This window comes from Lynx rufus, unplaced genomic scaffold, assembly GCF_022079265.1.
Source record: "Lynx rufus isolate CCGP_SWC_20201006 ecotype Redwood Valley unplaced genomic scaffold, mLynRuf1.p SCAF_5, whole genome shotgun sequence".
NCBI lineage: Eukaryota > Metazoa > Chordata > Mammalia > Carnivora > Felidae > Lynx > Lynx rufus.
The window spans coordinates 58,960,171-58,986,859 of NW_025814867.1; the positions used below are offsets into that span (position 1 = coordinate 58,960,171).

Here is a 26,689-nt window from a genome sequence, read left to right on the forward strand (position 1 = left end):
GGGAAAGTGTTCAAATCAGAGTATTTCTGAGGAGAGGAATAAAATAAAGTGAAAGTAGGTCTGAAGTGGGGCAGATCCAGGTAATCAGACCCACGTATCACATACCATGCTGGTGAGGACAGAGTGGACAGAATAAAAATAACGAAGACGTGTGTCTGAAAACTTTCACCAGATAAAGACATATTTCAACTGGCAGGTTGCAAATACCTTTGAAAACCTAGGGAAAATTATGTTAGATAAATAATATTTACATTTATCATGGTGAACTGTGATGGCTATGTATTTGTTTCCTGTGGCTGCCGTAATCCATTAATACTGACTTGATGGCTTGAACGATGCAAATTTATCCTGTCACAGTTCAAGAGGTAGGAAATTTGAGATCAGTTTCACTGTGTCAAAATCAAGGTGACAGCAAGGCCACCTGCCCCATGGGCTCTAGGGAAGAATTTGTTCTTTGTCTCTTTTGGCTTCTGGTGGCGGCTGGCATTCTTTGGCTTGTGGCTGAATCACTCCAGCCTCTGCCTCTGTGGTCACACTGCCTTCTCTTCTCAGTGTCAGCGTTCCCTCCTCTTACAATGATACATGCATTTGATTACATTTACCACTCTCCTAGATTATCCAGTGTTCTCGCTCTCTCTCTCTTGATCTCCAATTTAATCATTTTTGCAAAATTCCTTAATGCAATATAAGGCAACATTTATAAGTACTGGGGATTAGGAAGTGGATGTCTTTTGGGGGGCCATTATTTAGCCTGTGATTTAGATGTATGTATGCATGTATGCATGTATGTATAAATTTTGCAAGCCTCTAAGCACAAGATACAGATTACATACATGGAAACAAAATTCTAGTTGTTCTTGGACTATCATTCTGTAGAGAATTCTACAGCGTTGAGGAAACATGGTGGTATTACAAATTCAACCAAATACTCATTTATTTGCAAAGGCAACCAGAAGATTTTCTCAGCTCTAAAAAAGCTCAATTTAGTTTTCCTGAAGATAAAATTTTGTTGCATTACAGATGGATGGGAGATGATTCAAGGTTAGAAAGTTAAAAAGAGGGAAGTTTTTTATAAAAGTCTGGCAATAAGCACTGTAGCTTAACAGAGACTTAAACATCAAATTAAATCTCCATGCTGGAGTGCTTCTCTGCTCAGGCCAGATTTACACTCAGTCTCTAGGTACTCTCCTTCAGTCCTGTGACTTTGCATACCATCTGTATGCTGGAGACAACCTGATTTATATTTCTAATCTAGGCGTCTCCTCTCAAGTCAACTCTCACTGAACCGTGTTTTTTTCTTTTTCTTAGATACCTGATAGGCATCTGAAAGTTAACACACCCTGAACCAAACTCTTGTGTCTCTATTTAGACCTGGTGAACCTTTAGCTTTCCCTGTCTCAGAACATGGCAAATCTATTTACCCAATTATTTAAGCAGAAGATCTTGTATCCATTGTTTATTTTTCCCTGTCTTTTGGCAAATCCCATTGGCGGTTGTTTAGAGATATAAGAACTACCACACCTCTCACTCCGTGGCTCCTTCCTAGCTGGAGCCATTCTCCTCTCTTGCCTCAAATAATTAAACATCTTGCTCTGCACCCACACTTGCCTTTGTATAGTCCAGCCTCCAAGGAACCAGAGTGACCTGAACTAAAGTATGATGATGACTGCATTACTTAGCTGCTCAGAGCCCTGCAATGGCTTGCAAGCTGCCCCTGTCACTTCCTGACTTCATCTCCTACCACCCTCTCTTATTTCCTCCAAGAGTTAGGCCTCCTGGCTGTTTCCTTAACACATGAGTTAGGGGAAGGTCTTCCAGGGCCTTATGTTTGTCCCTTTTCACTGAATTGTTCCCCCAGATACTTGCATGGCTGGCTGCCTCAGTTCTTTCAGGACTGGCTCACATATCCCCTGTTGTCCAGGCCCCACCATAAATCTCTATTTCCTCACTCTGCCAAAAATTTGTTCATGGGTCTGACATTACACAACTGTATATTTACAGTTTCATTGTATATCTCACACCACTAGAATGTGAGTTTCATAAGAGCAGAGGCTTTTTCTTTTTTGATCATTGCTATATCCCCTGGGCTTAAAAGTATATATAACAAATAATAACAGCTGTTAATATTTTTCAGTAAACACATTAAATGAAAAAATAGTGAAAAAAATTTATCCCAGTATATTCTGAAACACATTTTGAAATATATATGTCATGTAAGCATATATATTTTTATGTATGTAATATATAATAATTCATGAATATATGCATATGGAATGCCCTCTCCCCACAAAAAAAGATTCTCTTTGGTCAGTATGAGTATAGTTTTTTTTTTTTTTACTTTTTCATATTTTCTAAGTTTTTTCAATAAACATATATTTTTAGTTTTTAATTTTTTTAAGAAACAGAATTTTTTTTCTTTTTTTTTGTTTTTAAGAGACAGAGAGCATGAAAGAGGGAGAGGGGCAAAAGCAGAGAGAGAGAGAGAGAGTTGTAAGCAGGCTCCACACTCAGCATGGAGTCTAATGAGGGTCTTGATCCCACAACCCTAGGATCATGACTTGAGCTGAAATCAAGGATCAAGGGCTCAACAGACTGAATCACCCAGGCACCCCCAACAAATATTTTTAAAATTAGGACTTGTGCTATTAACATTTTTTTACAGATGAATAAGACAGAAAAGGAGAGAATAATTAATTGGTGTATGGATATGCAATCATCAAGTTCTTTTTGAAGATGAAGGTAGCTGCCATTTTATATGGCAAGGAGTCCTCTTCTAAAGCTACCTTTAAAATTTGTTTAGGGGTGCCTGGGTGACTCCATTGGTTAAGCCTCTGACTCTTGCTTTCTGTTCAGGTCATGATCTCACAATTTTGTGAGATCAGGCCCTGCAATGGGCTCTGCACTGGCAGTGAGGAGCCTGCTAGGGATTTTCTCTCCCCCTTTCTCTCTCTGCCCCTCCCCCACTCATACTGTCTCTGTCTTTCTCAAAATAAATAAACTTAAAAAATAAAATAAAACAAAAATAAAATAAAATAAAATAAAATAAAATAAAATTTGTTTAGTAGGAGTACCTTAAATGGGAAAATGTTCCAAGACATTCCACTACAAAATTTCTTTACATGGGTCCAAGCCAGACTCACTTAAATTGACAATGATCATAGTAATGTGATAAATCAAATACTTCTTGTTAGGACATCCGTATATAATAGTTTAAATTTTGTTCTTCTAAAAGATAGTCACAGTTTAAAAGAGTTAAAAGATGATCAAAGGACATCCTTAGAGGCTTAGAGGCTCAGTTGGTTGAGCATCTGACTCTTGATTTCTACTCAGGTTATGAACATAAGGTGGTGGGATTGCTCCGAGCTCAATATGGAGCCTGTTTAAGATTCTGTCTCTCCTTCCCACTGCCTGTCTCCCCCACCTGTGCTCTCTCTATCTCAAAAAAAAAAAAAAAAAAAAGAGAAAAGAAAAAGAATGTTTTCCAGGTGATATAAAATTTATATGGGATAGCGGAATTCTATGCAACAGTGCCAACCATTGGTCAAGAAGTTTAGGTGCTCTGGAATTTGATGCATTCCTTGGTAGCCTTCAATCTACTCCAAGATAAATAAATAGTTGCCTCTGTAACTGACTGTAATACCAGGTAAGCAGACAGGGGACATGGTACTCACCCTCTGTCTTTGAAAGCTTCAAAAGTCTTAAACAAGGAATGGTGTTCTGTTAGAATTCTAACTTAATATTTTGCACATGACTTCAAAGGGACAACTCCAAGGGAGGTTATTAAAATTTTATCTTTCACGGTTTTGTGAAAATGTTAATTTACTTACCGAAGAGAATATTATACACACATTTGGTTTAAAATTGAAATACCACAGCAGATGTTAGCATTTGAGTTTTTCACTTACTTATTACCTTGCACAAAGATAGTAACTCCAAAATTAGCATATTACAATGTTGTAAAACAAAGATAACACATTGAAGCTAAAGAAAACCAGGGAAATATCTTTAAGAACAGTGGGAGAAGAATCCTTTTGGATTAAAAGTGTTGTTTTCTGAGTGGAACTATAAACTAAAGATTCACTTCTGTTGATGGTGAAAAACCAAAGCTAACCCAAGTTGTGTTCCTCTCAAAAACTCATATTTTTCTAGTAAACCTGTTTAAGAAAATAATATGAAATTACAAATACAAAATTACATATAGTGCCTTCAGAGGAGTCCTTGCAAGTGAAGATTCCTTAAGTTATATTAGCTTCATGATAAATCTTTCTCTGTGAAAATGTTATTTTTCATCTGTTCCCAAAGGCCTAGCAGTATAATGGAAATATGCATTACAGATGTAAATGTAATCCTTTATATCACTAGTGGCTTCTAGACAACAGCACAAAGATCTATAGTTATTCCTTTGCATTAATAAAAAGGAAAAAGAAAGAGTAAAGGAGAGAAGAAAAAAATAAAAGAAATCATATATGCAAAATAAGAGAATCCATTTGCTCATGGCCACTCTAATAGGAAAACAGTATGAACATGAAAACTTCAATTTGATATAGAAGGGGAAAACATACCAGAATATTAAGAAATGCTAAAAATGAAAGACACCAAAGACTTGAGATTAACACAGAAATGCAAATTATTATCTGCTTAAAAAATTGGTAGAAATGTGACTGTGCCCCAGGCACTTTAAAAAAGTGTTGGATTTTAGTTTAGACTGTTAAAGTAAAAATTGCATTGGACAAAATAAACAGGCAAGGGAGACTTTATTCAAGACTATTACAGTCGTAGAGACTGAACTCAACTCTGTGAAACTAAAGAAGTAAGAGTATTTAAGTGCTGAGGTGAGTTGGCAGAAAAGTACGAGGGGACTTTTGGGAAGGGTTGACTGATGGTAGGCATTCAGCACACTGAGTTATTCTTGAGTCTGCAAATGTTTTTATCTCTGGTTAGGGCATCTGTGTTTGGTACTTGGCTCTCAGTGAAGTTGGAGGGACTGGGAGACAGAGCCACTCTATCTTTTACGGTTTAATTTTGAAGCCCTAGTATATAGGTCCTTCAAAAAGGCATTTCCTAGTACTAACACTGGCAAAAGGCTGGGATATTTGCATACATTTCAAAAAAGCAGAGAAAAAACTTACAATTGCAAGATTTTTAATATAGATGCTCTAAGGAACAGGTGATTAAAGGGGTATAGACAGCAAGAAATCTGTCTAAATTTAAAAATTTTTTTTTCAACGTTTATTTATTTTTGGGACAGAGAGAGACAGAGCATGAACGGGGGAGGGGCAGAGAGAGAGGGAGTTGTTCCTCTAAACAAGGACTTTGAATTTATATTTCAAGTTAGATGAGATTTATTAGTTCCATTCCACTGGTCACCACTGCCCATGTTTGCTAAAATTGGGAGTGGCAATTTTAGAGAGATGATACAAATAGATGATAGATAGATAATAGATATCATTTTCTGGTGTATTCATTTTTAAGGATTTTAGAATGCTTAACATTATTAAATACATTTTTATAGTTTATTCTCCAGAGACATTTTTAATAAGTTCCCCCCCTTCTCCCTAAATTATTAACGGAAATCAAAATAATTAGAATGGAAGGTCTCGCTTCAGAGAAACAAGGTAATACAGTAATTGCCTCAAGCAAGAGGCTTCTGCTAATTCTTCTGAGATGAAAAACAACTCTTAATACTCACCTACCTAGTTTAATAATCATTAAGTATTTAGTCCTAACAACATCTCTTTATGAGTCTGGCAAGAATGAAAACCTACTTGCATTTCTGAGAATTCTCAAGACTGTCAAAACACTTTTTAGGTGAAAAGGACACTAGAAAATGAGAATTAAAATTCTGATTCCTTATCTTGAATCTAAATTATTATATTCAATTATTATCAAGTGAGCCAATGTGGGTTGCCTCAATGCAAACAATGATCTTCTGTAATAACTGCTATTACACACCACCATAAAATATTATATATATTTCAATTACCCATCTTATTTTTCAAACATATCTCTACCCAATCCTATATTTATTGGTAAACATGATTTCTAGTGTAGAGGAAGAAAGTATGCACCCCAAATTTATTCCACATATTCAGTCATCTCTGTTACAGTTCCTTGTTCAAAGAAAAACTATTAGTTTCTCAGATATCAGTAATGAATACACTTCTTTGTCACATGAAATTGTAAGTTTTATATTTTCTGCTTCTGAGTATTAACACAATATGAATACTCTCCCTGTTCTTTAAATTGACCATCTAGAATGGGCCATTAGTTCCCAGCCTTTAATGCAAATTAGGACCAATCAGGAACCATTAAGAAATGCTGGTACCTGGCTCTGACCCTCACATTGTGATTTAATTAGTATTGGTATTGGCTGTGATATAGATATTAGGAGTTTTTCAAAATAACTTTTGAGATAATTCTAATATGTAACAGAGCTTGGGAATTATTGATCTAAGTCCTATGATTTTTTCTCTAGAGAAAGTATCGTCCTTAAACCTGTCAAGACAAACAGTGTTATCATAGAAAAAAATAAATCAGTGTATCTCAGCCTGATAATATTAGAATCATCTGAGAAACTAAAAAAAAATATATATATATATAGATAGATAGATAGATATATAGATAGATAGATATCTAGACTCTACTCTCAGTGATTCTAGTTCAATTGGTCTGGTAGGTTCAGGCAACAGTCATAGAGCCAGAAATTCTAACATGTTGTTGAGGATATAGGTTGAAAACTGCTGAGTTAAACATCCCTATATCAATGTAAAATTATCTACAAAATTTATCTACCTATCTAGCTATCTATCTCCAATTTCTTATCTCACACTTCTTCCAGCCTGAAACGCTCAAGTGATAGATCATTTGGATAAATTTGATTACAAACGGAGGCTGTCATACTCCTCCTTCTCTTCTTCCATTAAAAAAAATATATATTTATTTATTTGTTTGTTTGTTTGTTTATTTTAGTCTTTTTTTTTAATGTTTATTTATTTTCGAGAGTGAGCGATAGAGCATGAGTAAGGGAGGGGCAGAGAGAGAAGGAGACACAGAATTCAAAGCAAGCTCCAGGCTTGGAGCTGTCAGCACAGAGCTGGACTTGGGGCTCGAACTCACAAACTCAGAGATCATGACCTGAGCGGAAGTGGGGATGTTCAACGGACTGGGCCACCCAGACGCTCCTTAAAAAATTTATTTATTCATTTTGAGGGGCACCTGGTGTGGCTCAGTCAGTTAAGTGTCCGACTTCGGCTCAGGTCAGGATCTCATAGTTTATGAGTTTGAGCCCTATGTTAGGCTCTGTGCGGACAGCTTGGAGCCTTGAGCCTGCTTGAGATTCTGTGTCTCCGTCTCTCTCTGCCCCTCTCCTGCTCATACTCTGCCTCTCTCTCCTTCAAAAATAAATAAATATTAATTTTTTTAAGTAACAGAAATTAACTTGTTTTTAGAGTGAAAGAGCACAAGTGAGGGAGAGATAGAGAGGTAGAGAGTGAGAATCTCAAGCAGGCTTCACACTGTCTGCCTGATGATACAGGCTTCGATCCCATTAATCGTGAGATTATGACCTGAACAGAAATCAAGAGTTGGACGTTTAACCATCCGAGCCACCCAGGGACCCATCACCTCCACTGTTTCTAATCCTCTCATTTATCCACTGAGTGAACAAGCACCACACAGTGTGGCGGCATTGTGCATGCAGTTCCTAGTTGGGAATCCAGTGATGAATCTCATAACATCAAGACATTGGCAGTTAATTGCCTTGGGAATTCAGATTTTCCAACTTTCAGGGTAATTGTAAAAGGTTAAAGTAGGTTTGTAAATTGTAAAGTCCTATGAAAATGGACAATGCATAGAGAAGAAACCAGACTTCTTTGTGAGGTAAGTAAGTGTTGTATTAGGTGTGTATGGCTATTGGTGTTAAAATTCACCTCTAATATAACTATGCCACTTCTATTGCTTTATTATCTCATTGATTGGTAACTCTAATGGTGAGATTTTGGACCAAGGGTAAGACAGAACAAGGTAAGCTGAACTCATGGAAGCTATGGCCTAATTGAGGAATTCCTTCCTTTTCTCCTTCCTTCTTTCCTTCCTTCCTTCCTGCCTTCCTGCCTTCCTGCCTTCCTGCCTTCCTGCCTTCCTGCCTTCCTAACCTCCTTCCTTCCTTGTTTCTTCCTTTTCTTTCTTCCTTTTCAGGAAAATTGTAATTTTAGATGTTCACATTGGGATATAGAATTAGATTTGTGGCTTGGCTATATAAAAGTTTTACTTTTTCTATGCCCTACAACCTGTAATGCCCTTCCTGCATTTTGATTGACAACATCCTTCACAAAGTATTTGACAATATAATTGGTCTGTTATGAGTCTCTTCAATAAATTTATAAGTAAAATATTTTACAATTACAGTAGCTCTTGTCAATGGTATGTCAAAGTGACTATTGTGTTTCATCAGAATTGGTCCTAATATAAGATATATTGTCTATTATATAATTTCATAATATTTTTATAATTGTATATTAATACACAATAAATATGTATTAACAAAATATACATTTCACAGTTAGTGTCTAATGCATAATTAGATGGCCATCATATGACCACCATGCACTCTTCTTTTCTAACACTGATCTTCCATGACTTACCATGCATGGGGTTATATCCCAGTAAACCCATTTTAAGTTGAAAATATCATAAGTCAAAAATGTATTTAAAACACTTAATTTATTGAAGTTCATAGCTTAGTCTAGGTCATCTTAAATGTGCTCAGAGCATTTACATTGGCCTACAGTTGACTATAATTGTCTACAGAAAGCTTATTTTTTGTGTGTATTTATTTATTTATTTTGAGAGGGGTGGGGAGGAGCAGGGGAGGGGCACAGAGAGGAAGAGAGAGAATCCCAAGCAAGCCCTGTGCCACCAGCACAGATCCCGATGTGGGGCTCAAACCCATGAGACCATGACCTGAGCCGAAATCAAGAGTCAGTCACTGACTGAGCCACCCATGCACTCCATAACAGAAAGCTTATTTTATAATAAAGTGTTGAATATCTCATGTAATTTATTGAATACTATACTGCAAGTGAAAAACAGAATGACTGGGTATAGAATTTTTGTAAATGTTCACCCTCCTGATTGTGGGGCTGACTGGGACCTGCGGGTCGCTGCAACTGTACAGCGTCACAAAAGAGCATTGTACAGATACTGCTAGCCTGGGAAAATATATCAAAATTCAAAATTTGAGGTACAGTTTCTCCTTAATTCCTATTGGTTTCATACCATTGTAAAGTCAAAATATTGTAAGTCAAACCATCATAATTAGGGGACTGTCTGTATTCCAAACCTCCTGTTTTTCTCCTATCTTGGGACTGTTCAGGGAATTCTTCAATGTGACCACCTGCTGGACATCAATAGAATAGTCCTGTATGTGTGTATGTGTGTACCTACCTGTGTGTGTGTATTTTAAAATCTGGTGTTCACTTTGTTCTTTAACAGTCTCAAGTTTCTACCGAGATTGTATTGATAAATAGCATTGCTGGTTTACATTTACATTAAGTATGTTTGGTTTAAAAATACATATGCCTTATTTTTCTTACAATCCTCATTTAAAAATTTTTTAAATGTTTATTTTTGAGAGAGACAGAGAAAGAGTGTGAGTGGTACTGGGGCAGAGAGAGAGGGAGACACAGAACCCAAAGCAGGCTCCAGGCTCTGAGCTGCCAGCACAGAGCCCGACAAGGAGCTCGAATTCACGATCCATGAGATCATGACCCGAGCCAAAGTTGGACACTTAACCAACTGAGACACCCAAGCGCCGCTCTTACCATCCTCATTTTAAAACAAACTCTTTGTAAAGAGAATACTTTTGCTCAATTCAGTAAGGCTACAGGCACAACAAGAATTTTACTAGCTGATGAGTCTGTCCTTTCTTTAGCAATGTCAGGAAGGTCCCATTTATTTGAATATTCTGCTAAAAGTGTCACAGCTGCAACTATGTTAAGATTTATCCATGAAATTTAATTTCTGATTGGTCAGAAACTAATTACCTTGCTTTCATGCTAATAATGTTCAGCAGCCAACTTACTTGAGAAACAAAATCAGTTATAATGGTATTTTTTTAAGGTATGTGACTTGTTACCTTAATCCTTATACGTATTACATGGATACCAAACCATAAATGATGATCAATTTGTAATAAACCTTATAATGCAAAATCTTGTGGAGAGTTCCACACCACAAGAAATAATGTTTTCACTTAAATAATTGATCAAGCTGAGTCTTGTGATACTGGTTGGAATAATTCCAGTTGTTCAGTTGTGACCTTAGACATAATTTTCCCTCATACTTTTGAAAAATGTACCTTAAAATTTCACCAGAATTAGGTGATAACCTCCATGGCTTTGTGAATTTATGCTAATATCTGTCCATACTCTGCTTCTGGGAAGGGTTTATGCCATTTTGAGGTTTTAATACTTCTGTACTGTTAGTATCTGAGACAATCAAAACTTTTTTCATCTATGAGCCTGCTGAAATGTAAATCTGCAAGATCTATTCAGAAGAATTAGTTTCCATTATTTTATGCAGAAGTTTCTCCCTTGGCTTGGGGTCCCTGGATTAAAATACTGCACTGAAACTGCCTTTTAAATGGCATTCATAGTAAGAGAAATTGTATAGACGCTGCTACACAGTGTTTTCTCCAAAAGCCTTAACCTAACTTCCAGCAATGGTGCTAGACACAGTGGATTCATAATAGTTTATTTACAGAGCAAACACGAAGGAGTTTATGTGCTGGTTGACTCTCCTTGTTGCATTTAGGTAAAAGTTTCAGAGTAAGTCAAGGCTTGTGTCAATAAAATTCAAGAACAAATCAATTGATTGTCCAAGGTAGGACAAAGTGATCCACGTGATCTTTTCAGATGACTGGAGCATGTCATTTAAGGCAGGTTACAGGTATTCTATAAACATAATCATGTTTTCCTAATCATTGGTCTCATCAAGAGTATCTTTAAAGGGTCTTTAATGATGTTGAACAGGCATCATCTCATTTCATATCTCAGAGGGTTCTACATCAAAAGGAGGCTCAAATGATTCAGAAAAACATAATGGATCCTGGAAGAATGGCACCCAAAACAAAGATGGTGGTGTGGAATGAAATGCCTGCTCATTCACCTATTATTTGTGGTATTTTTTTTTCCTTCCTTCCTTTCCTTTCCTTCCTTCCATCACAGGACGAAGGAAGAACTATAAAGCAAAAATATCCATTTACAGCAGCACTGGAGTGATTATCAAAACTGACTTGACTTGTATAACTCCCTCTAACCAGCTGAAGATGATAAGGTAGCCTGAACTCTGAATGACCTTGAGTGAGGATGGCAAAACCACACTGTCTCTAACTATGAACATCCTTATGGCCAATGAACAATGGGACATGCTTTAATCAACAGTCTACAGATCTACGAACTCACTTTGTCCTATCCTGGGTGTCAGTTTTCAATGCTTAATTAACACAATCAACTTGCACTGCCCTTTTCTGGAACTTAAAGTCTCTGACTTCTCTTCTTTACTGAACTACTCGATTAATTTATTCATAGATGTCTTTAGTTGCCATGCCAGTTAGTAAATGCAGTTTTGTAATTTTTTAAATTATAATAATACTATCATTTGTCTATAGAAAGTACAACAATTTCTTTCCTGGAATTAAACAATTTCCTTTTGAAAATCCTAATATTTCTGGGTCCAGGCAAGAATTCTCCTAACCCAGATGCTTAACTGACTGAGCCACTTAGGTGCCCCTCAAAACCTAGTTCATTTTAAAAAGATACCTTTTTTATGAGTGGTCATAAACATACATATGCAACTAAAAATAGAATACAGGTATTTTTTGAGGGAAAAAATTCTTAAGGTTATTCAGGAAAGAGAGTTTGAAACTACAAATCATTTTAATATGCATAAAATTAATTGTCAAACTTTATATTGTGAAATTTAATTAAACATATTCTAGCCATTTGGGTTTTGAAATGCTAGGTATAATACTAAGTGAAAGATGTGAGGAATCGATATTATCCTTCTGGCATTTTTGTTTCAGCAGTATAATAGCTTTCTTACATGGTGTGTAAGAGAGCTAGTGATATTTTTACCTTGATCTATAGGAAAATGAACATTCTATAAAGGGTAAATCTATTAATTAGAGACCTGCACAGCTTTCTTTCTTGCTAGTATAATCATTAAATTGATTTTTCCAGTCCATCATGTAATTGTTCCAGCGATAGAATCCTGCTCTCCATTCTCGTTCTGCTTCATCAATATTTCCTGTAAAACATGGAATAAGTTGTATTAATCTAAATTTTAATCTGTTTACATTAATTGAAAAATAATTTTGATTATAGATGCTATTTTCTCCAAGTACACTGTGCAGTAATTTTTTACTTTTCATTATTTATTATCAGCTTCTTTCGCTACCTGAAAAGCTTTAATAAAATTTTATACTTTACATGGAAATGCAAATAATATATATGTGAATTGAATATATCATAAAAATGTGAACATGAATTGATATATTATGTCAAATTATATTACATAACATATATTTAGTTTCTAAGAATATATATAGATGTTATCTTTTTTTGAACCCCTCTGCATAACAGAAATCTCATTTAATGCATTTCACTTATATATGATACAACAGACTATTATTTCTGATGAAAATATTTGTATATATTTATTAATGCATAAGGGTAACTTTGTAATTGACATTCCATGAAGATTTTACGCTCACCCTATATGAGTTATTTTAATTCCAAACAATGCCTACTCATTGAAAGCAGCTTATTGAAACTACTACATGAAAGCAGTTTATTAATTGCTTTACAAATTAGAAAGATGACTAAGAAAATCTCTGCTTTTCAGTAGCTTGCAAAGTGTATGCATGTGTCAGGAGAAAGGAGTGTTTATGTCACGAATAATGTGAGGCAATGAACCAAAAACAGTCTATGTGTACTACAGGCACCTTGAAACCTTGATTTATTTGAAAATCTATTACATTAAAGAATAAAGTTTGTGAGCAATAGAAACTCCTGAACACAAACTTCTGGAATTATGTATATATGTTCCTAATATTAAAAATTTTTAATGTTTATTTATTTTTGAGAGAGAGAGAGAGAGAGAGAGAGGAGTGTGAGTGGGTGAGGGGCAGAGAGAGACGGAGACACAGAATCTGAAGCAGGCTCAAGGCTCAGAGCTGTCAACACAGAGCCTGATGCGGGGCTCAAACTCATGAACCTTGAGATATGACCTGAGCCAAAGTTAGATGCCTAACCTACTAAGCCACCCAGAAGCCCCTCCTAATATTAATATATATGATAAAGCTAGAAGATGGTTTAAGTTATTTAATCTATAAGTATTTTACACATTTGTTGTTTTACTTTTTAAACTCTTAGAATGCTGTGCTATAGTCATTGAATTAAAAACAGCATTTTGAGTTATTTCAGTTACCTTGAGAATAAAGACTGACAGTGTTTTAATTATATACTTTTCAGTTAGGAATTTTTGAAATTAATTATAACTTTGTAAGATATTAATTTGGAGAAGGCAGTTCATATGATCTCACTACATTATACATGAAAATGTGTCTTTGTTTCATTCATACTGTTAACAATGGAGCACATTCAGTGATTTATTTTTAGTTTATATGAAAATCAAAATATTTAAAACATTTACACAGCTATTAAAATATCCCCTGTAATTTAAGATATATTTAAGTTTGAAATGTTCATAATGCTTGGACTTTGGATAAATATTTGAGAATATGTACAAAAATTTCCCATTTTAAAAATGGCTTTTAAAAGGTCAATGACTGTAATTATTTTGTGAATAATAGAACTTTTCTAAAAAAACATTAGATGTGAAAGACATTAAATATCATGCCAAATGATCCACTCCTATGATATTTTTTATAATTAAATGCTGTTTTAAGTGTTATGCAAAATAAGGGCTCTAAAGTTCAGAAAGAACAAAATTTTTGTTATAAGAAATAAATGAAAAAAAAAGAAATAAATGATTGGTAATCTAGCACTTACACCATGAATTTTAATACTCAGAAAAAAAGTCTTAGATTTAATTTTTTTTCTTGTACATAGAATGATGCCAAATCCATTAATTCATATAAATATAAACTTATTTCCTTATGTATCATAATCAAACACTATACTTTGCTTTTTAGTGCACAAATGCATTGTAAACCTTAATAATTTTTTTCTTTAATAATACTGAACATTGACTGAGACAATAAAATATGAAACATTTGATTTTTTTCTAATACAACTCAGAAGAACTGAATACACCTTAGTAAAAAGATAACAAAAATTTTGAATCCATGACATAAATCAAACCAAAATTAGTTATTTTTCTTCCTCTTACTTCTCCTCTTCCTCCAAACTGGAATACTACTTAAGTGGCTATAGATTGATCATCTGTGAGATGTAGATCTATCATCTTGTAGTTAACAAGGTACTATAATGTGAAACAAAATACATTATTTAGGCTTTGGACTGATGTGGGTTAAATTCCAGCTTGACCACTTATTATTATATTTCTGACATAGCAAGAATTCTTAACTTTTCAAATTAGTTTTCCAACTGTAAATGGGGTTGGTGTTCACTATTGTGCAGTGTTACTGTGAAGGATAAATCAGCTGGTATGTACATTATAAAATCAAGCTCGATACAGCTATTGGGAGCTCCAAAAATGAATTTACTGCCCTATTACAAAAATTTATTCTTAACTTTGCTCTTTATCGAATCCATGTACAGCTAGATCAATACCAGTAGTTCATAAATATATTGACACAACTTTTTCAGGACTTTCATGCTCTTTGATTTGTCCACATTGTTGTCTCACTTGGAAAAAGAAAGAGTCAGGCTTTCTTCCTTACAGAAAGAGTAATACTAATAAACCTACTTTTTGTCTTGCCAATTAAAAAAGAGTGAGCATATTTCACCAGAGTGGAGTCTATTTAATCAAGTTGAAGGAGGTAAGAAAGAATACAGGAGAGGTGAGTTGACTCAAAATTGTAAATGGAGGTAAAGTTAGAAGAAAAGAATAAAATGGATATTGAATTGTTCTGATCATTATAATAATAAAAAAAAGTGAGTCATGTACTTTGAGATTTCATTGAAAATCTCTCTTGTCCCCATTACTTATTTTCCCATTTGTTATTCAATTACTAAAATTACCAAGGAATGCATAATTCTTTATGAGACAGATCAGAAACACATTTATTGTCCTGTTATAATTCTGAGTGTGGGATTAGAGTGAACTATATCTATACTAATACTACAGAGTGAATTACCATAAGCTCAGGCTAGGCTTTATGAAGACATCACTTACAGGCATACCTATTTTATTACACTTTACTTTATTGTGCTTTGCAGATACTGCGTTTTTACAAATTGAAAGTTTATGGCAACCTTGTATCAAGTTAGTCTATCCACACAATTTTCCCAACAGTATTTGCTCACTTCATGTCTCTATGTCATGTTTTGGTTCTTCTTGCAATAGTTCAAACTTTTCATTATTATTCTATTTGAATTGCTGCAATCTCATGATAAAACTGTAAAGGATGGGGAGTTGCTTCTTATGGATGAGCGAAGAAAGTCATTTCCTGAACTGGAATCTACTCCTGATGAAGATGCTGTGAAGATTGTTGAAATGACAACAAAGAATTTAGACATTACATAAATTTAGACATTACAAAGAATTTAGACATTACAAAATGATAAAGCAGCAGCAGGGTTTGAGAGGATTGACCCCAATTTTGAAAGTTCTACTGTGGGTCAAATGCTATCAAGTAGCTCAGATGATAGTGTTTTTAGCAATAAAGTATTTTTATTTTAATTTTTTAAATGTTTATTTATATTTGAGAGAGAGAGAGAGAGCGAGAGAGAGAGAGAGAGAGAGCACCAGCAGAGGAGGGGCAGAGAGAGAGGTGGAGACAGAATCCTGAAGTCGGATGCTTAACTAACTGAGCCACCCAGACACCCCAGCAATAAAGTATTTTTAAATTAAGATGTGTTCACTATTTTTTTAGACACAATGCTACTATTTCTACTACTTAATGGACTTCAGTATAGTGTAAATATAACTTTTATATGCACTTGGAAACCAAAAAGTTCGTTGACTTGCTTTATTGTGATATTCACTTTATGGTGGTGGTCTGAAACCAAATGGCAATATCTTCTATGTATGTCTGTATTTTTAAAATGCAACAAAGGAAAACAACACTAGATCTAATGCTTTTCTTCATTGGGAAGATTTGAAGGTCAAAGTGGTTTTTCCTTTAGGTAAATTTACTCTCACTTTTAGTGAAAAATATTGGTATCTTATTGACATTGAATGGATCATTTCTCTACTTCCTTTTCTTTCTTTTTCAAACAATTATGACGTACTGTGCAGTTACATTTTGAGTGAAAATTGTTGATAACATCTGAAACAAATACTGCACATTTTATTTCTTGCAGGTGCATGCAATAATAGCACAGGCATATGCTGAAGTATAGTCTGAAAGTTAAGTGCTAGAATTCATGTGTTTAAACAAATCTTAAGGATCATTTTATTTGAGAACATTTATTGCTCAAAAGTAAACTACTGCTCAAGTGGTACTTATAAAGCTCATTGGGTTTCCATCTTGAGTGAGGTAAATATTTCTCCTTTTAAGAAATCCAGTTAGTGTTTTTTTTCCCTTATGTGTACAGCTGTTGTGTGTGTGTGTGTGTGTGTGTGTGCGTGTGCGTGTGTGTGTGTGTGTGTGTGTGTGTGTGTGTGTGCATTTAATAATATTGCCATAGAAACGTCAGCACAGGTCATCTGAATAACCCCAATTTTCAAAATATCAAAGACTGAAATGTATGAGGTTTTGCAACTTGAAATACACAAAATATGGTAAGAATATGTTTTCTTAATCTTTTTAATTATTTATTATTTATTTATAAAACCTAAAAACATGTAACTTCAAACTGGTTTTGTTTAAATGTAAAAAAGTTGTTGATTATTAATGAAGACATTGATTTTACAACAATCATATCATGCATTTACTTTAAATTTTATAAAATATATTGAATATAACTTTTTGGGGAGAATTATCTGAAAAATGCTAAAGTATAAAATTGTGTTTTTTAAAGACACTTTGGAACTATTCCAAAGCACCGTACAAACCCAGAGCAAGGTATGGTATTTCCAAACAGCTCAGTGTTGCTCAACTAGGGAGTGGTTCAGCACTGGCTAGGAAGGAGTGGCAGCTAGCCAAAAACTTAACAGTTTGTTTATTCAACGTGCTTTATGACAATTCACTATTTAAAGATAGAGATTTTGAAGTACATCTTCAAAAATTGTTGATACTGAAGTTTTATTTTGTCAACAAATAAATTACAATAGGCTGCACAAGCTCAAACCAGAACAAGTCAATTCGGCTTATGATAAGTTAGTCATTGAAAATCCTCCCCACTCCCCTTTCATTGTCCCTCAAGTACAACCTTCTCATTTAAAAATATTTTAAGTAAAGATTAAGAATGTGCCATCTGTGATATGTTAAATGGTACCTCTTTTGGTCTCTTGGCAGTTTAAACATGTTACCTCATTGTTATTCACACCCGGAGGACACAAGGGCAGCACTGTAGGTTTGCCAAGGGATGCAGAAACCCATCTCTGGATATATATTATGTCACAGAACATTTGGTAATACACAGAGCACGGGTATATCAGAAACATCTCCCAAACAGATGGAGTACATAATTGTAATTTTGGTGAGTAATGTCTGATAATTAAAACACATATTAAACAATCAAATATAGCTCTGAGATGCCCATATTTGCCTGAAACTAACCCCCAACCTCTCTAAACATTAAACCAAAACAGCTACTATATTGTGGTATCTAACACAGCCTGAAAATTGCAGAGTATTATGATGAACAGAGTGGTAAAGTCTAAAGGAATGGGGCAGCAATATGTCTGATGGTTGACAGTCAATTACTTTTACTTGAAAAATAAAGACCTGAGGAGTCACATGGGTTAGAAACAGCTGGGCATTTTAAAACCAGCAAGTGAGTGAGATACACATGTCATTTCCTCACAGAAGAGGCGATCATTCAAGCTGATTGCTTGAGTAGATTTAAATATCTTCTTACTAATGAATTTTGAAATAACATAATAATATGAACCAGTTTTCCTAGCACTTCCTTGTATAATCTTATGGAATCCTTTCTTAAAGATTAGTTAACTAAATTATTGTCTGTTTATTGTATTATGGAATACATGTATGTGTTCAAGATAAATATCTCTAACCTCAGAATATTTAGAAATTTTTGGAGTCTGCTTTTAAACATTTAATTCTGGAGGGTTTTTTCCCCCCTTAGAAATCAAGAGTTCTGTTTATCAATAAATTTGTTTTTACCTCTCTTTGAGTATAAATTATATTTCATTCTATATTTTATTAATTATATTTTTAGTTCTATACATTTCTTACTTTATATATTTATTTGTTCATTTATCCATTAATTAGTTACACATAGACTAACTAATGTGTTAGCAAGCAGTGCCCAATTTTAGTTCCACTACCACGTTTTATGTTCCTCTACGGGAGAATTTCTATTTTAGTTTTCTTTACTACTAAAGTGCTACTCATATAGTAAGACCTCAAAACACATCTAAACTTGCTGGAAGAAAGTTGTTAAAATTATCTACTCACTGGAATCAAGTAATTGTAAAATCACAAGTTAATACCATCACTGTGCCTTGGATAGTGTACCTTTTCTCCCTTTTACATAATCCACAATCAATTACTTGACCAACTACTAAAAAGCACATACCTGTCATTTCCAAGACTTTGGGAAAAAATAGTGTCCAGAATCGGCATTGTTGAGCGCGTAGTTTAGTGTATACTTTTGGTGACTCTGCATTCAAGGTTAAATATTTTTGATCGGTGCTTCTGAAGGCAGGCCATCGTGTGCTGTTGTTCTGGGTTCCATTTGGATTTCTAAAAAATTAAAGAGACACAGTATAGTTCTACTAAAATCATTGTTAGAATATTGTTCTCAAAAACCAACAAGAGCTTTTAAAAAGTCAGAAAAAATGTGGATTTGTTTTGATGAGGTCAAGTAAAAATGAACTGGGTAGAATGTTTTCAGTAACTTGAAGCATTAAATTAGTTAAAAGTGTAGGAATTAAAATTTAAAGAAAAACTTTTTCCATGCATTTTGGCTTAACATTCAAGGAAGAAAAAAATTTTTTTCTATTTCAGGAATGCTAATGTTTTCTTCACACTTAAACAAGCTTGAAGGGTCAGTATTCTTTTTGTTTCCTTTTATTCCTTTACCTCAGATCCAATCTTTTCACAATGAAGATTAATACCATTTTCTCAGTATCTTGCATCTATATTGTTCTATTTGTTCCTGTCATTACTGTCTGAGTTTGTGACTGATTACACATCTTATTATGCAATAACTTCATTACTATAGGAAACTGCCTTCAGTCTCACTTTTAAAGATAGAGGTTCATTTATTTCTTTTGAGAGAGAGGCAGGGGGGAGAGGCAGAGAAAGAGGGAGACAGAGAATCCCAAGTAGGTTTTGCACTGTCAGTGCAGAGTCCCTGATGAGGGATTCAAACCCATGAACCCTGAGATCATGACCTGAGCAAAAATCAAGAGTCAAATGCTTAACTGACTGAGCCACCAAGGTGCCCCAGTCTCACTTTTAAGTTGATCTTACATTCTTATAGATCTGCTCACTGATTAAAAATTGTTTCAGTGATTCACTGTGGGTTCAGATAAATTTAATTAATATGGTGCCACCCATATTTCCAAGCTTATTTTCAGATAGTCTCTGCATAAGGCAACCAACAGGAATTAGGGACAGTTCATTAGTAATTCCCTCCTCTATTTCACTTCCTTGCCCTTGTCACAGCTACTCTGCTTGGAATCCCTTCATTTCCTAATAGCATGGGTCTAGGTCAATTCCAATTCTCTCTTTTATATTCTCTTTTTGTGCTGATATTTCCTATATCTTTCATTGTGATTTTTAAATCAATAACACGTCTCTATTTTTTAGAAAAAATTTTTAAATGTTTTTTAACATTCATTTTTGAGAGACAGAGCATGAGTGGGGGAGGGGCAGAGAGAGAGGGAGACACAGAATCTGAAGCAGGCTCCAGGCTCTGAGCTGTCAGCACAGAGCCCAATGCAGGGCTCAAACCCACGAACCATGAGATCATGACCTGAGCTGAAGTGGGGCACTCAACGGAATGAGCCACACAGGCACCCCTCTATTTTTTAGAAATTTATAGTTTGGGGTTTATTGGCACCTTTATAGTTTGGAGTTTATTGGCACACTCAATAATGTGTTCTTACCTAGATCACACAAACACAAATTCAAAGAGTAAACATTTTGAGACTCCAAATAACCACTGGTGAGTCCCTAGATTTCCCTTTAATGAACTTTTATGCTATGATTATGAATTAGACTCTGCTCTAAGATCTAGAAATACAAATATGGGAAACATATGTACATATGTGCAAGGAAGAACATTCGTGAAGACAAAGAATCAATATATGGTAGCCTAAACCAAACATAAACAAAGGGACACAAATTGTCAGAAGAGGGAACAATCACTACATGTTTGCAAGAAAATTGTCTGAAGGAAGGAGATTCTAACTGACATAAGAAGAGCAAATAAAGAACTGATCCAGGAAGAGAAGTTGGGAAAACTAGAGAAGGGGAAAACAATTAACATAAGTATAAATAATGAGTGTTCATCTTAAGTCAAATACCAATGAAAAAACTAGTTTTCTTGGAATATAGGATAAAGGACATCCTATTAGAGTTACAGCTTCAGGATATCAGTGTTATTGCATTAACATCTGACAGCCTAGGAAAATGGTTTGAAGTACAACTGTAGGCATTTATTATTCTTAAGGGATTTTTGACTAAATGGCTTATTTTGAACATAACATTTTAGAAATACTGACCTGGAATTTATCCAGAATAATCAAGAACCTATAGTCACAGGTATTTCTATCATAAACAGAAGACTAAAGTGATAAGGATAAGTAATTCATTCCTTTCTCCTAGAGTCTACCTTAAGTAAAATTATGTAAGAAAAACTCTAGTTGAACTTTTCTAAAAATTCAATGCACAAATTTCTTTGTCATTCTAATAGTTCTGTAGATTGGTATGGATAGAAAGTTCGGAGTAGTGACAGCAGATACAAGGTTTTTTTTTGTTGCTTTGTTTTGTTTTGTTTTCCAAAAGCCTGTGAACTCAGTAGATTTTGGAAAGAGAAGCAGGCATTCATTCAGCGTGGTTATCTACAGGCACATTTTGCCATCAAGAACTTGTATCGAATAAGCACCATAAATTCATATTTTATCATAAAAGTAGACATATTCAACCATGAATTCAGGAGCTTTGGAGATAAATAGCTTCTTGATGGACTAGTTGATTTTATGTAGGAATTGGATGGTTAAAAAGAATTATTAATAACCAGAGCTATTCAAGCTAAACCAATATCATAACAGGATTGAAACCTCCTGCTTTAGGGTATTATTTGAGAGAGGTCATGAAGAAAATTTCTCTGGATCACAGATGGCACACTTGTCTAGGTGAATTATGTAGTCTTTTCCCTTTCTTTTAAAGCTTTAGAAGCTAACAAGTACAGCTGCTGGAGGCTGGATATTAAACCAGGAGAACCATTGGTCTGATTCGGTACAGCAATTCTTATGTTCCTAAATTGCCCACTTTCCTTCTAATTCCACTCTAATTAACTTATGGCACGATTTTAACTGCTCATTCATTTCTGGCTGCTGCAAATGGTGACTTAAAGTGAGCTGACTTGTACTTGAGTTCAAGAGCAAAGCACTATTGGCACTGCCCGTGTTCATTTGACAAACTTTGTTCTATGAAATAACTCATGAAATTCCAAAATGCAATTCAGAGATAATAAAATTCCTTTGCCTATGGATGCAGATATAGTTTTCAAAAAGTGATTGAAATAGCTATTGAAGCGATGGAGCATTTTACTGTATAATTTGAAGAAATCTTCGAAGAATTTAAAACTTAACAAGAGATATAATTCACTTTCTATACGCATCAATTAAAGACTTTATGAAATACAACGTATTTTCCAGATACACAATTCTGAAACACTATATAATTTTAGTCTCAAAACTATAAGATATATTTAAACATCTTGGCTTTGCTGTTTTTTAAAAATATTTCCTGTTCTTGTCACAAAATAGAGACTTCAAAGTGCTAATACCTAAATTTTTATTTTATAAAATAGAGAAATCTCTGCTCTGTTTTTACTATGAGATTTTTTCCCTACTTTGTGGTATACAGAAGTGGTTTAAATATCATTCATTACACTTTTCCTCTTATGTAGGTTTGAAAAGTTTTAAGACACAGCTTGTTTAACCAAAAAGGCAGAGTATTTTCCTAACATCTGTATTTCAGGAAATTACCTGCTTGTCATTGATATTTGAGCAAAGATTTGATGCCTTATTTTATGAATAGACTTATAAAAAAGACTTTAATTGACTCAGGATGCCTGATATGAAGAAAAAGTATGTATTCAGCTCTGTGCATCAAGTTTTCTTGGAATTATAAATCCCAGGATTGCCTATCAATCTTAACATAAGAATTAAGATTCTTTTTGATTAAGAATTTTGAGACAATGGTATCTAAGAAAGCTATACAATGATTTTAAAGTGAATATATTTCTAGTAAGATAAAGCCATGATTAGTAGTTGTAAATTGAAAGGCCATCTGAAATATTCCACTCCTGTGAGAGGGCTACAGATGACACTGGATAATTTCTTAAATATGAAAATGTTTATAGATTTATATTCTATGTTAAGTCACTCTTGAATAAAATTGTATAATAATTTAAAGAGTAGAAGGGCTATTAGAGAATCTGAATTTAGCAAAAAAAAATCATCTATTCATTCAACAAATACTGAATGCATACGATTTCAGGTTTATTTAAGTCACAGAAAATCAACAAAGACAAAAATAAAAACTCTTGCCCCTTGCAGTATTCATTCTTTGAGGAAGATAGACAATAAACAAGATAAATAAGGAAAATACAATATGTTGGGTAGTAATAGTTCTAGAGAGGGGGCAGTGGTGAAGGAATATGCAATAATGAATTTGATTGGCCTTGGTCCATAGGTCCTATGAGGTAACCTCTGAATGTCTGGAATTTTGCACCATACCGAACTGTTTATGCTAACACGGCGACTCATGGTGGGCATCAATGGCTTTTGCTAAAGGCTTGACTCAGGGTGGGGCTGTTCACACTGATATCTTATGGAAGGAACCAGCCATTCCAGAAGGACCAACCATGTGATTAGAGGGTTGGGACTTTGAGCTAGGTAATATCAACCTGACCTCCAGGAAGAGGAATAGGGCTGAAGATTGAGTTCAAACACAGTGGCTAAAAATTTAATCAACTATGCCTATATAATGAAATTACAATAACACTCTGAACCTTAAGCTCAGGTGAGCTTCCTGGGCTTGTGATACTCCATGTACACATTGCCACAATTAATGCCATGAAGGTAATGCATCTATGAGGTCCCAGAAGCTTTGCCTTTGGAATCCTGTCAGTACCAGATCCTGTTTTATGTACCTCTTCTTTTGACTGGTTCTGATATATACCCTTTTATTATATAAAAACTGCAATTGTGAAGCGTCTTGGTGGCTCAGTCGGTTAAGTTTTCTACTCTTGATTCCGGCTCAGGTCATGATTTCACAGTTGGTGAAATTGAGTCCCTCATCTGCACTGACAGCACAAAGCCTGCTTGGGATTGGGATTCTCTCTCTCTCTCTCTCTCTCTCTCTCTCTTTCTCTTTCTCTCTCTCTCTCTGCCCCTCCCCTGCTCTCTCTCAAAATAAATAAAGAAATCTTTTAAAAAAGATTGCTCGCTCTCTCTCTCTCTCTCTCAAATAAATATTGAAGAAAACAAAACTTCAATTGTAATTATAGCACTCTCCTGAGTTCTGTGAGTCATTCTGGGGCATGATTAAATCTGAGGAAGTTCACAGAGACTTCAAATTTAGAGCCCACTATTCTGAAGTGAGGGTGGATCTGGTGGCTTTGAACTTGCAACTAGTGTCAGAAATCTTGGGCTAACTTGGAAGTCTCAAGGCCTGAGCCATTAACCTTGATTTGGCTACCTCAGGGTAGGGAAGCTGCAATATTTGATAGGAAAGGAACTTTTAAGTAAAGACTTGAAGAAGAAGAGGACTGAGATATGCAATTTTTTGGAGGAAGAATATTTCAACAGAAGGGCTAGAAAGCAAAGGCTACAAGACAGATAAGCATCTGGGGTTTTCCATGAAAAGTGAGTAAGAGAGTGGGGCTAGAGTAGAGCCAGCCAGGGAGGGAGTAGTCTGAGGGGAAGTTGGAGAGGTAACAGGAGACCACATTAACTAGTGAACTATAGGTCCTTGTAAGCTTTTTATGTCTACTCTCAGTGGGAGAAGTAATTGGCGGGTTTGCACAAAGAAGAGACAAGATCTCACTTATATTTTTCAAAAGATTATCTGGCTGGAATTCTGGGAATAGACTACAGAGAATCCAAAGCCAGAATCAGAGAGAGCACCTAGGAGACCACTGTATAATTTAGGTGAGAGATGATGGTTGTTTGAACCAGGTAGATAGTAGTAGAAGTTGAGAGAAGTGGTCATATCTTGAGTGTATTGAAGGTAGAGAGCACCCTTGCAATTTGCCAATGGAGTAGATATAGAGAGAGAGCAGTCAAGGATGACACCAAGGATTTTGGCCTGAAAAATTGGAAGGATGAATGGAGTTGCCATTACTGAGATAGAAACTGCTGCAAGAAGAACATATTTGGAGGAAAATATTGAGAATTCAGCTCTTTGCATGTTAAATTTGAGATACAAATACAGAATGGAAGTAGACAGTTGGAATTTAGTGGCTAATCTTTATTTTACTGAGGGAATCTCTGTCTTACAAATGGATTCACAAGCTCTTGAAGGTACTATTCCCCAGGAACACCAATATTCTGACTCAGTTTCCAAATTTCAATGCAGAAATGACATTTAAAAATATACACCTTGCAATAAATGAATTCATAGGACACACAGCACCTGTCCCTTCCTATATTGTAGCTCCTTGGTCTAATGCTCCTCTTACCATCTTGTCAGACAGGCCTTCCTTGATGACTCCATTAAAATGGCCAGTCTCAATTTCCTCACACTTCAAAATTTGCTTTTTAAGTTTTTATTTAAATTCTGGTTACTTAACATACAGTGTAATATTAGTTTCAGGAGTACAATATAGTGACTTAACACTCGCATACAACACTTGATCCTCATCACAGGAAGTGTATGCCTTAATCCTCATCACCTATTTTACCCATTCCCACACCCACCTCCCTTCTGGTAACCATCAGTTTGTTCTCTACAGTTAAGAGTCTGTTTCTTGATTTGCCTCTCTTTTCCCTCTTTGTTCGTTTGTTTTGTTTCTTAAATTCCACATATGAGTGAAATCCTATGGTATTTGTCTTTCTCTGACTTATTCCACTTTTCATAATACTCTCTAGCTCCATCCATGTCATTGCAAATAGCAAGATTTCATTCTTTTTTATGGCTGAATAATTCTCAAAATTTATTTTAACTGCACAATTTCCTCTTTCCTCATTACAGAGTGCTATGGTCTGAATGTTTGCATGCTCTCAAAATAAGGTGATGGTCTTAGAAGCTGGAGCCTTTGGGAAGTGCTTCAGCCATAAAGGCAGGCTCTCATGAATGGGACTGGTGTCTTTATACAAAAGGTTTCATAGAGATCCTTTGCCCCTTCCACCATGTGAGGACACAACGAGAAGGAGCTGGCTATCAGTTAGGAAGAGGGTCTTCACCAGAAGCTGACCATGCTGGTAACTTAATCTCTGACTTCTAGTCTCCAAAAGTGTGAGCTGTTGTTTAGAAGCTACCATATCTGTGGTATCTTGGTATCGCAAGAATGGGCTAAGACAGAGGGTAAGCTCCATGCAAACCATCATTTATTTACAACCTAAAACTGTGCTGAATCATAGTATTTAGGAAATAAATATGAAGAAAAAAATAAGAAACATCACAACATCATGGTAGTTTATCTCATTTGTCTTTAACTATAGTAAATATTCACATTTAAAAACCACCACCACATGGGAAATTATATTTCAAAGATGACTTATATGACTATAAGAGTCTATGGGATAGTTTTAACATGTGCCTTACACGTAAACTATTTTTTACCATGACAGTTTAACATTTAAATAAACATAATTGATAACATAGCATAAATTTGTGCCTAGGAGATCTCATTTAAAAAGTGAGATGTGCAGATTTATTATTCTTAGAAAAAAATTAGGAACCAATTGAGCAAAACTGATCAAAAAGAAACTAAAAAGGAGATAATATCATGATTAGTAGTGGTAGCAGAAAATGAAAAGTTTCACAAGTTGCTTCTATTTTGACATTTATGTAAAGAGCAAACAAAGCAATTTAACATAGTAAACAAATTTTTCTCTTCATATATAAGTATATAATGATGAACATGAATTCATAATATAATCTGTTTTAGAAAAATATGAAGACAGGTAAAACAGTGATGCTAGTACATAGCAAGGGATAAATAAAATC

The 26,689-nt window shown here is 34.9% G+C and overlaps 1 protein-coding gene across 1 annotated transcript in view; it reads right to left on the minus strand.

The window, feature by feature from the left end:
• Positions 1 to 12,181: 12,181 nt before the first annotated feature.
• BCHE (butyrylcholinesterase) overlaps positions 12,182 to 26,689 on the minus strand; it is a 59,216-nt gene continuing 44,708 nt past the window's right edge. Inside the window, exons 3-4 of the mRNA XM_047098653.1 lie at positions 18,855 to 19,021; positions 12,182 to 12,306 (exon numbers count right to left, since the gene is read on the minus strand). Of these exons, the coding sequence (XP_046954609.1) occupies positions 12,182 to 12,306; positions 18,855 to 19,021 (292 nt within the window). The remainder of the gene's footprint in view (positions 12,307 to 18,854; positions 19,022 to 26,689) is intronic.